Source organism: Thalassophryne amazonica, chromosome 4 (genome assembly GCF_902500255.1).
Source record: "Thalassophryne amazonica chromosome 4, fThaAma1.1, whole genome shotgun sequence".
In the NCBI taxonomy this organism is placed as follows: domain Eukaryota; kingdom Metazoa; phylum Chordata; class Actinopteri; order Batrachoidiformes; family Batrachoididae; genus Thalassophryne; species Thalassophryne amazonica.
In genome coordinates this window covers 102,754,560-102,766,768 of record NC_047106.1, presented here as the reverse complement: position 1 = coordinate 102,766,768, position 12,209 = coordinate 102,754,560, and the positions used below count along the sequence as shown (strand labels likewise).

Sequence of the window (12,209 nt, the reverse complement as noted above, 5' to 3'; positions counted from 1 at the left end):
TATTTTCCAGTGACTCATACAGGTAGATTCAAATACATACACCTGTTTCAGTCTAGCGCATATCTTTGAATAGAAGAAGAATTTGTTCTAATAAGACCTACGTAACTCTGAAGCACACACTTGGAAATGATCTAAATTCAATATGGCAGTTTATTAATTAATTAATTTAAAAGCTGGGCTTCTCTTAAAATCTCAAGGCTGCAGTGTAGCTGATAAAATTGTGATTATTACTGATATAATAACTTGAAAATATTTTGAGGTAGGAAAAAAAACAGTGTGTGTGTGTGTGTGTGGTGGGGGGGTTATATTTAAATTGTGGATGGAGGTTGGATAATTACAGAGGAGTTGGGGTTTTGGGGGGAGGGGTCAGACTTCCTTGTCCCTTCTAGTTCATTCACACATACTAGTTTTAACTAAAGATTTGAAGATGTCTTCTTATTTTTTGACAAATTTATATTATTGTTATTACTGTCTGAAATTTGAGCACAATAAATCCAGAGTTGCTGAGTTGCAGTTAATTTGGACTTTTCTGCTGAATCTTTTCTGAAGGACAGAGAAGCTGTGTGAGGTCCACTAAATCACCTTGGTTTACTTACTTGGACAACATACGTATATTCATGTCACTCTAGGGGGAAGAACAAAAACATGCATCATCATTAATTTTCTGCACTGTATATCTTTCTGTGTGTGTGAATGCATCTCCAGGTGAGAACCCCATTTCAGGCTCCTCATTTCCCCACAGACCTCTTTAGTCTGAGAGGCTACAGAACGTGATGCTCTTGGAGCGGTGCAGTGTGACCTTTTTTCCACAGTTCTCCTCTTTCAACACATCAAAACTGAGGAAGTGATTGCAACAGCTGAAACAAGGGGACCATGTTTGAATGGTCTATGTTTGCCATGGAAACACATGTGGAAGCCATTCTTCTTGCTTATTTAGTCGGTCTAAAAGCTCTTCAAATGTAGAGTGAATTCTGTATGAAGAATGTAAACAATTACAACCACCCCAAATGTATTTTCTAATCTTCTTGAGTCCACTGTTAATAAAGACCTTCTATGTAGCAGGTTTGTTTACCTGGTGCATGAGGAAACATATGGATTTTGATTATATATCAGAGCTCTGGGGGTCATGTGACCCCTTCTGGTGTGAGCTCCACATTGGCAGGAGGAAAAAGGTGATCCTGCTTATTTAAATTAACTGGACCAAGTTCAATTTCAAGCCCTCAAACTCTGATGTACACTTTAATTAAAGAGAAAATCAATGCTGTGTCACACAGCCAAATAAAAATGTCACAGGCCCTTAAAATGTTCCCAGAGTGCCTTTAACAGATATTAAATGAGCCAATTTGGATTAGATTAGGCAGGACACTTCAAGGAGGCAAAGAAAAACTATACAAAGCTGGAATCATTACAGATTACTGTTCAGGAAATGCTGATGGGAAAGCATCATTCTGTTTTCCAGAGTAAGTTTTTCTTCCAAATATGGGAGTTCCTGTGACTTATATATGGGTTTTTCTTCTTCTGGACTTATGCTGACTTTCGGAGGGATGGTTTAACCATCGTCCAGCTTTGCTGTTGTAGCTGGCTCAGAATTTACAAACTGTTGAAAAATGTGAACGAATTCCGATGACAACCTCAATTAGTCCGTATTCCATTTTGCTTTCGGTCTTGTGGGTTCCTTGTCGTTTGCGTATTTTCTGTGATGTAAGCGTTCTGTTTGACTATTGCCCAACTTCGTCCAACCTCCTAAGTCCGACATCTTGCACGAATGTTGACAAGATCTGAAGAGATCAACAACTAAAGCTTCGATGAGTTGAATGTAACATCCTTGTGTTGCTGATGACTCGTCCATGTGTGGGACAAAAAACAACGTTGTCATACAGAACAAAACAGCGGCAAGAATGTTTTATCAACTACTTTATCTATTTACGCACGTTCCAACCGTTTGTGGCTGCCCTGTGTGCACAAATAACATCTCTCACCTGTTATGGAGACAACCAGATCCTGCATCTGTAAGCACTGCAGACATGAGGACAAGGCTGGCTGAGCTCAGTCTCATAACCGCTGTCGGTCACATGACTGTGAAAGTTTTGCTTTGATTTTGTTTCAACCATCGAGGTCGACGTTCATTTCATTTTTCTTTCTTTAGTTTCAGTTTTGTGTTGTTCTTTTGTGCGCTCTTGATTCGCAGGCTTTTCGGTGATGGGAAAGGTGCAGGATCATTATCCACGTTTTCTTGATGATTTGTGACTTTTTGACTTTTTATCCTTTGTTCAGCTATTGCTGTGTGCCATGTGACTGGACCCTAACAAATGCCATTTATACTCCGATGTAAATGATATTCTGGAAAATGCTGTAATCTCTGAGGGTTCAACAGCTATTTTGTATTGTTATAAAGATGTACAGCAGGTTTCCATCTTGAAGATGCACAGTTAGATCCATAATTTGTTTTTCTTTATTTCAGGCACTTGGCCCATAAGAACGGTAAAAGAATAACAATTAAATCTACATACAAACAGACAGAAAAAAAAAGTTAATTTAAAACAAAAATTTAAATACAATTACTAATATCCCTGTCACACTAGAGGCTGAATGTCATCTGAATGAATGTTCGGCTCACATTCGAGGATGTTGTACAGCATTTTGAGTGCAGTCTAAACAGCCGGCCAGATTCCTGTGGCTGCTCTGAAAGTTTTGCACATGTCCAAAACAGTCAAGGTGTAGTCGAAGTGGAACAATATCGAGCAGCAGTCAGAGTGCAGTTTGACCGCAATATGACTGTAATCTAAATATTTGTAAGGCATGAAAACCACATTTGAAGCATTTTGATCACGTTCAATGGCAGTTCGAAATGATCTGCCATTTCAGATCCTGGCTGAATGCCCAACTGTGCTTGAATGCACCACGAGTGCACCTCAAGTGCTACTGGATTATATTTCATCCACCTGTAATCGGTCCTTACTCGTACAGCAATGTAAGTGCATTTGTTTGTATCACGTTCGGGGGCTTAATGCGCACAGCGTGTGCATAAATCATTCAGGGTGGGTCACAGCGCAGTCTGAGTAGTCAGACGGCTGTCTGCCTCAATTCTTATTCCCTCGCAGATGTGGCACGAATTATGGCTTTTTTGACATTCCGCCTTGGTCGACTTGATTCTTGCTAAGTGTGATGGGGCCTTAACTAACTGGACAGTGACTTTGTGCATCACCACAATGAAGTTGAAATGAAACAATCAAGATGTGTGTAGTAGATAATCAACTTTAATTCAAGGGATTTAACAAAAACATCACATTTAAGAATTACACACATTTTTATACACAGTGCCTCCAATTTCAGAGTCCACTGTAGGCCCTGAAGCACACTGGTGCCAGTGGTTATATTGGTATTCCATAGCCAAGGCTTGTACCCATTTACAGATGGGTGGACTGAGACAATGCAAATAAAGTGTCTTGTTCAAAGACACATTGGTAGCGTGAATGGAAACTGAAGTAATGTGCTTGTGGTGTACACTTTCAGCATTCAAGTGTTTAACAACAAAATCATATTAACAATTTAGGAATTATAGCCATTTTTGCAAGTGTCACCAAAGGCAAAACACGACTAGGAATTGCTTGAGTTTGTGTGTGGATTTGTCTGTGTGTTGTCTGTGCATTAATATTTGCACCATTTTCACAAAGACATTTGTGAAACTTGGTACACAAGGTCACCTCATTTTACATGTTGGACAGCTTCAATATTGGGTGTGTTCTGATTGTAACTGTGGTCACCAGGAGACAAAGCCTTGGAAATATTTTGTATGTCACGTCTTGACAAAGACTTTGTATATTAGGGTAAAACGTGGTACACAAGGTCACTATACCGAGACCTCAGAAATTCTAATTGTCCCCACCAGGGGGCCAGAAATCTCAAAAGTCTGACGTTGGGAGTATTTTGATCCTAAAAGTAACCACCAGAGGTAGAAATCTATCTGTGTGATATCTTGACAAAGACTTTGTGTATAAAGGTGATAGGCATGGTCATCTCACCAAGACATTAAAAGTTTGGCTCTGCGCTTGTTTTGATTTTAATTGTGGCCACCATAGGGAATATCTCAGAAACCTTGTGTATACAATATCTTATCAAAGCATTTGAATGGCAAGCTGAAACTTGGTACCTCACTGAAACCTTGGAAGTGTTCAATGTTGTTTTTTTGGCTGCCCAGATCCAGTACAGATCTGTAATGTGATGTGATCTGGCATGTTTTACATCAGATGCCCTTCCTCATGCAACTCAGGTCAGGGGAGTATCCAAGCTTTCTTATAAGGGGGTGGGTTGACTGGGGGGGTGCGGGGGCATGTCCCTCCCCGGAAAATTTCAAAGTTGAAGGTGCATTTTCCTGCAATCTGAGGCAATTCAAGCATGTATTTTGGACATTTCAAACAGGTAGCTGTTATAATTTTATGAACAAGTTAAGAGGAATGATACACACACACAAAAAAAATTATTTCAGTATCTGACATCAAATGTCACAATATTGTTTTACACTCTGCATAATGGTCAAGTTCCACACTAACAACCAGGCAGTAGAAAGTTAGAAATAGCACATCATTATTTGGAGATATTAATGAGCCTCCATAGGATTTTTAAAATTAAAAAATTTGAACGAAGGCCGTCAAAAACCTCAATTCGTCCGTATTTCGTTTTGCTGTGGTTCTTGACTTTTTATCGTTTGTTTAGTTTTTGTAACATTAGAGTTTAGTTTGACTTTGTTCAACCAGCTGAATGTTTTCATACAGTGCAAAGCCGGGTGCTGCCACTGGTGCATTCATATGCCATCGGAACAGGGCAAACTCAGCCTGTTTGCTTGTATTTCTTTTTTTATCTGGGTGGGGGGTCAGCTTCACTGGGATCAGGCACCTTATATAAGCCAGAATTAATCTTTTGTGTGGATACAATTAATTATTTTGCCACAAGCAACTGCTGAATTTGAAGCAACATAAATGTTGTGTAATTTCCAATGTGAACGCAGCATCTCGGACATGCCTCAACTTGCCTGGACACGCAGATGTACAGTATGTCTCCTATTGGAAAAACGCAGAAGACGCTACTTTCAGGAGAGAATGGAGTATTTAATGGGCCACTACTGGACAAGTGGATGTTTCCACGCATATGATGTGTGCGTGAGGCCTTCTTTTTGCTGTGGACTTTATTTGGATATCTTTACACTGGGTTGAGGTTGGAATGTTATTTTTTTCTTCAACTTTTGCTTTGTGTTTTAAATGATACGGAGCCCTGGAAGTGTCATCGCAAAATGATTTGCATGTGCAGAGAATGTGCGCACGTTTTATTATTGTTGCGTGGAGATCAACGTTGGCTTTGGTTTAGTTGTGTTTCAATTTTTCAATTTTCAATTTATTTTTATTTATACAGTGACAAATCACAACAAATTTGCCTCATGGCGCTTTACACAATTAAGGTCTAACCTTACTAACCTAAACCTGGACTGATTTGATTGTCAAATCAGAATCAGACTCAAATTTATTGCCAAGCAAGTTCTCACATAAAAGTAATTTGATCTGGTGTTATTAGTGCATAATGAAAAAAAATACTTTTGTAAGAAGTAAATCTGCTCTTTTAAAGATGAAACCCTGGATGAAAAACTTTCTGAATCAGTTTTTTGCACTTTACTGTTTCTCTCTCTATTATCTCTCTATTCCCAAGCTGCAAAACTAATTGCCCCATGGGGGACACAAATAAAGTGGGGTGAAGTGCCAGCAGGGGAGGGACAACCAGGCAGCACAAACAGCCTGGCTGGATTAAAAAAATATGTGAGAGCAGGGCACAGTATAACGGCGCTGTGGTAACAGTAAATGGCGCTACGCCATTGTTCCATTGTCTGGGGAGAACCCTGGATGTTTACTGGGATGCCAAATCAAAAGGGGCACAGCTTGAGGGGGTTAACCCCCCCAGATCCGCCAGTGCAAGTTCAACATAGAGAAACACACACAGACTTTGGCTTTCCCAAGTGGCTTCCCAGCCTAGTACTAATCAGGACCTACTCTGTTTCAATTCTTATTTCTGAGGGGATTTCTGGGCACAGATCAGAATGGCTACTATTGTACCCATTCAACATTGGACATATTTCAATTCTAATTTTGGCCACCAAAGGGAAGATGGACCTTGGGAGGTGCTGCAAAGAGGAATGGGCAAAACTGCCTAAAGTGTGCCGAGCTTGTGGCATCATGGCTGCAACTGCTACCAAAGGTTCATCAACAAAGTATTGGGCAAAGGGTGTGAATACTTATATACACGTGATTTTTTTAAATGTTATCATTATGTGGTACTTTGAGTAGAATTTTGAGGGAAAAAATAATTTACTCCATTTTGGAATAAGGTTGTGACATAACAAAATATGAAAAAGTGTGTGAATACTTTCCAGATGTAGTACTTTGTGTGGATTATTGTTCATACAAATTATCCCATTTACAGCCAACTCTCTATAGAAAAGTTGGAGGATCAATTCATGGAGTTTTTCAAGTCACATCTCAGGCTTCATTTGCATCACTTATTAAGACAAACAAACAGCATGGTATTGTCTAGTAAATCTGTTTAGAGATGGTAGTTATCATAAACTGAGTGACTGTGCAAGAAACAAGTGAGGAAAGCCACTAACATACCTACAATTCTGAAGGGGTTAAATGCATTTGTGGCTGTGATCTGAGAAACTGCATACTGAAATTTTGTCTATTCTATCATATACAGCTTCATGGTGAAGTGACACAGAGCAGGGGTTTCTGAACATGAAGGTGTGAACTATTACTACTCTTATTTGCCAGAAAGCAGTAGGCAAGCCTATTTGATCTGTTTCCTTCATTGAAAATCATCCATCATCAGCTGTTACTGCTGGTGCCTTCCAAAACTGTAGGGGCGATGTGCAAAAATGGCTATAATTCCAAAATGGCTAATTCAGTTTTTTTTTTTTTTTTTTTTTTTTTGTTAAAGCTCATGAATAAAAGTTAAAAGTACACCACAACTACAGCTTGTTTGTTTTATTTTAACTCTTTGTGGTGGTTGACAGAGGTAAAAAAAACAAACAAACAACTGTCACTATCCAAATACAGTTACCTGAATCTGAACAGCCTTATCTGAATATTGTCCTGTATAAATAGTAGAATAGTGCTTGACATTAACTGTTGAATGTTGATAGAGTGTTACAAAATCTCTGCACTGAATATCCAAGCAAATTTACCTCTGCATATTCTCGTTTTTTTTTTTTTTTTAAATCAGTGTTACTCTGCCTTAAATTCTGCCTTAAAACGCTTGTCAGTTGTCACAAAAGATAATTTTTTTATCTTGCAACAAATTAATGAAAGTTGTTAACCCCCAAAACGTGAATCAACTGCAAATCGTGAATTATCCGCAAACAGTTAAGTACATGTGAATACTGAAAAAAATACCTCCCAAAATGTGAATGCAGGTCTCGCAAAGTAGTTTTTGGACTTCAGTTAACGGATCAGTTACTGCAGGAAATTTTGATCGCAAACCCTATCAAAAATTACATTTTTTTTGGGTGGTGGGAGCACTACAGCCAGTGAGTCAGGGAGGTGAGCCCCAAGTAGGCTCTGGCTTCTGGTGTCAAGCGCCTGGGCCCACTGGGCATGTCACACTCCGGGGACAGCAGTAGGTGAGATGTTTGACTGGGACGGAACACCTCTCAAACGGTAACGTAGGTGTCAAACTCAGGGAGGACAGAAACTTTCCGTGGAGACTTTGGTAAAGTTAAAAAGATATTCACAGATTCGAAGTTCATGGCTCAACAATCTTAAGAGAAATGTTGTAGAAAAACAATACTAGTTTCTAACCTCAGGAAGGTAGACATCAAGCTACAATCTTATTTTTATCCATATGAGCCGTCCTCTGAGCTAGACCATCTATAAAGTGCAAAACCAAAAAGAGACACCAGAAAAATATTTAATAAATTTAGGTGTGGTGTCATCAAATACCCTGAACACATCCGTGGTCTCCTGCTGGTTACACTACAGCACCCACTTTGGAAAAATGTCATTGTGAAAAACTATGGAGAATTTTTTATTGTTTAAATTTGCAATCGCATCAATGTTATACGGTGTAATGACACGCAGAGTTTACTCATGACAAATGTGGAACATTTAAGAATAAAAGCACAAGAAAATGCCTTGTTAAATTTCCTTAGACATTCTATGTAGAAAATTTTACCATGCTTTTTGAAATATTTTTTATTGCACTTTTTCAACTGTTAACCATATTTTTTTCAGGTTTAGCACAATTGGTTTCTGCTGCTTCAAGATAGTAGTTCAAGACTGCGCCTGACCGCGGCCGCAAAAATGAAAGCAAGTGTGCTTGGTATTTAAAGAATATGGATGCTTGGCATAGAAATTGCAACTGTGTTTGTTAGAAAGTGACAATAACGTGCTGTGTGCTGCTTAGCAGTGGGTGGAAGATATGGCCCATAATTTTCAAGATATCATCCAAGGTATTTTGTGGAAAGTACTGTATAAGTGGTGCCAGAAAACACATCTCAAGGAGGCTTTCTGACCGCTTGAACATTGAGGAATCAGATTTTTTTTGTTTTGTTTTGTTTAACACAATGGAACTATTGGTACCAGTAAGAAGAAGATTCAGTCAAATTCTGATCAAGATCCAGATGTGGATGCAGGAGTTAATTATCTCTAACATTATGAAATGGAGCATTCCCCTTATCTGGAAAAGTTCTGTTCACAAAATTCATGCGCACGTCATGTTAAACAGTGAGGGCATATATGTTGCTGGGCTGATAGTTACCAAATGCTGTTTGAGTTGTAAAATTAAAAGCAGTTAAGCTGATACTAAAATTACAACACACTGCTCCATTCTGTGTAGCTCTTTATGACAATGTATTGAAATTCACGATGAAATTCAGCCATGTGTGTCATATATAATAGAACATTTGCTGACATTTCTTTTACAGAAACAGTTTCATGTTTAAAGTAAAGCTGAAAACCTAAAGTGGGGTCATGTTGCAGCTTACACAGGGATGCTGAAGAACTATTTTGCTTGAAAACAACTTTTCTTTTGCTTGATAATAGACAGCGGATTGACACTGGGATCCGCGAATACTGTTATTGGGCAACTGTGTATGATAATTACTTAGAGATCTACAGGAAAATCCATGCATATTAAGGTGGGGAATGCTTTACACTTTAAGCAACTACAATTCATGAGTTTATTCACATGATATTTCATCAAAAAGGGAAAGCAGCAGCAGTACCTGTGTAGCCCAGAGAGTTGTCATCTTCGTGTTCGGTGTTGGGGGCCGGTGTTGTTCCTTCACTGACCCCATCCTGAGCGATTCCCAGTTCTGTCAACAATAACACCACAGGAACTGAGAATGCAGATCCATTCTGCACGGCTTCCCTACCCATGGTCCCAACTTCCAACCCCCTGCACCCATGGCATAGGCAGAAACAAAACACACTTAGCAGTGGGATGCAGCCTTGTCCACGCAATCTAAACTCCAACATTGCAGTAAAAAGCAAAGTAAAGATCCACAATTCCCCTCGCCAGCAGTCTACCATGAGCATCAAGTCAACAGACAAATAGCTTCGGACACTGGTCAATCATTCAATGAGCACAGAACTGTTAAAGAGGCATACAGCTACTGAGGCAGTTGTTTCTGTGGGCTCAGCAGGAGCTTGTTCTGTGTCCCTGCAGAACTGAGCTATCAGCAGCCATAAGTGCCTGCACCCCAATGGGAGTGCATGTGCAGGGCATGGGAGGGAGGTCGAGGGCACATGCAGCATGATTGACAACACCACTCGGTGTGTGCACACAATCTGATGCAAATGCAATGACGCACCATTAATTGCTAATCAGTGTCTGCTGATCCTGGCCCATCTTTGTGCCTGCGTCTTCTTCAGAGTGACCGGCTGAGTGTGGGTGACAGGCGGCACTGGGCGAGACGGTGGGGGTAGGTGATAAAAACCCAAGAGGCCAAGAGGGCTTTCGGGGAAGAAGGGAGACCAACTGTGCACTTACGATGGCTGAATGTGAAATAAATCAGACTCAGCCGTGCAGCACTCTTAGTGGGACAGTGACAGGGGGCTCATTTGGGCGGGCAATTGGGGTGGAGACCTAAGAACAATCTGAATCAAAGATCGTCAAACAGTGACAGACTGTCGGAAGCATCTTTTCCTCAGTAACACCTGGCATTGCTTTTGATAAATAGCAGATGATGTCCAGACTTTGAAAAAGTGGGGGACCTGTCACTTCATCTGCACCACCCACCATTCAGCAAAAACCTAAGCAGACTTTCCAAATGTAAAAACAACCCAAAAGCTTACTTTGTACCAGCACTTTTCACATTAGTAATGAAAAACATACAGCAGATAAGAGACTATTTCAGTGGAGCTTTTCAAATGGTAGTATAAGAACCAAATATGGCAAATAGATAAATAAATAAATCTTTGGCAATACTCTTGAAAACACCACAGGCCACTAAAAGTTTCTAAATTACAGCCATTTTCCAAGATGGCTACCATGGTTGGTATGAAATTCATCTTTCAGTGATAAATATGCAAAGACACCCAATCCTGATGATCCCAGCATCATGTCATTGCATTTTAACTAGGGATATCCCGATCCGATCACGTGATCAGAAATCAGGCCCGATCACGTGGTTTCAGACTTGATCGAAATCGGACGTTGCATTCCGATCAGGAATCCGATATTGATTTTATCCTCATTATTTTGATCAGTGCTATTTCAAGCTCATTATTGCAGATTAATGGGCCTTTCACGCGTCGGAAGCGTCAGAGGCATCAAGAATCGGTCTAAAAAGCATTATTTTCAATGAGACGTGTTGCTTTTTAGAGGCGTCAGAAGCGTTGCGTCAAAAGCCGAACTAAAGCGATGTTCTGATGGCAGCGCGCATTGCCGCTTGTCGGCAGGCTGACGCAGTCAAAGTTCAACCCAATCTTTTTTTAAAATTTCATTATTATTATTTTTTTATTGAACAAAAGAAAAAACATAAGTTCAACCCAGTCCAACTTTCGACACTCTGAGCTGTGACGTAGCTTCACGCTGTCCAACAGGAACGACGCAGAAACCACTGATCTGTACAAAACAGGAGCAGTTTTCTGAAGAAAAATCCTTGGAAATGTGTTTTGTTTTGCTGTTTGCTACCTCAAAATTTCTGATTACTGTTTAAAAAAAAGTTTAGAACACTTGTAATTAAAATAGCTAAATCAATAAATGGTTCTTTAGAAACCTTTCATCTGTAAATTAAAACCACCTGTTATTCAGTTTAGATAATTTCTTGTTTAACATAAGGAACCTTGGACATTTATTTTTAGACAAGTAAAATAACATGGAAATTTGTACATTTTTTAAGTCTGGTAGATTATTACTTATTCAGAACCTCCATGACCAGTAAAAGATCAAGGACCGTGACGTCGCCCGGTATGGCGGAGTCGGGGTCCCACCCTGGAGCCAGGCCTGGGGTTGGGGCTCGCGCGTGAGCGCCTGGTGGTTGGGCCTTAGCCCATGGGGCCCGGCCGGGCTCAGTCCGAAAGAGTGACGTGGGCCCGCCCTCCTGTGGGTTCACCACCTACAGAGGGGGCCATGGGGGTCGGGTGCAGAGAGGATTGGGTGGCGGTCAAGGGCGGGTGGCCCGGTGGCCCGGTCCATGCTCACAGCCCCTGGCTGTTGGGACGTGGAATGTCACCTCGCTAGGGGGGAAGGAGCCTGAGCTTGTGCGGGAGGTTGAGAGATACCGACTAGAGATAGTCGGGCTCACCTCCACGCACAGCTTGGGCTCTGGTACCCAACTCCTGGAGAGGGGCTGGACGCTTCATTTTTCTGGCGTCGCCCACGGGGAGAGGCGGAGAGCTGGGGTCGCATTGCTTATTGCTCCCCAGCTCAGTCGCCAAGTGTTGGAGTTCACTCCGGTGAACGAGAGGGTCGCGTCCCTACGCCTTCGGGTCGGGGACAGGTCTCTCACCGTTGTCTCGGCCTACGGGCCGAGCAGCAGTGCAGAGTACCCGACCTTCCTGGAGTCCCTGGGATGGGTACTAGATAGCGCTCCGACTGGGGACTCCATTGCTCTCCTGGGGGATTTCAATGCCCATGTGGGCGGCGACAGTGAGACCTGGAGGGGGGTGATCGGGAAGCACGGCCTCCCCAATCTGAACCCGAGTGGTGTTCAGTTGTTGGACTTC

At 41.2% G+C, this 12,209-nt stretch overlaps 1 protein-coding gene across 1 annotated transcript in view; it reads right to left on the bottom strand.

Annotated features, from left to right (window-relative positions):
* robo1 (roundabout, axon guidance receptor, homolog 1 (Drosophila)) overlaps positions 1-9,424 on the bottom strand; it is a 516,486-nt gene extending 507,062 nt beyond the window's left edge. The window contains 1 exon segment of the mRNA XM_034168365.1: positions 9,263-9,424. Within this exon segment, the coding sequence (XP_034024256.1) occupies positions 9,263-9,416 (154 nt within the window). The 5' untranslated portion in view covers positions 9,417-9,424.
* Positions 9,425-12,209: the final 2,785 nt, after the last annotated feature.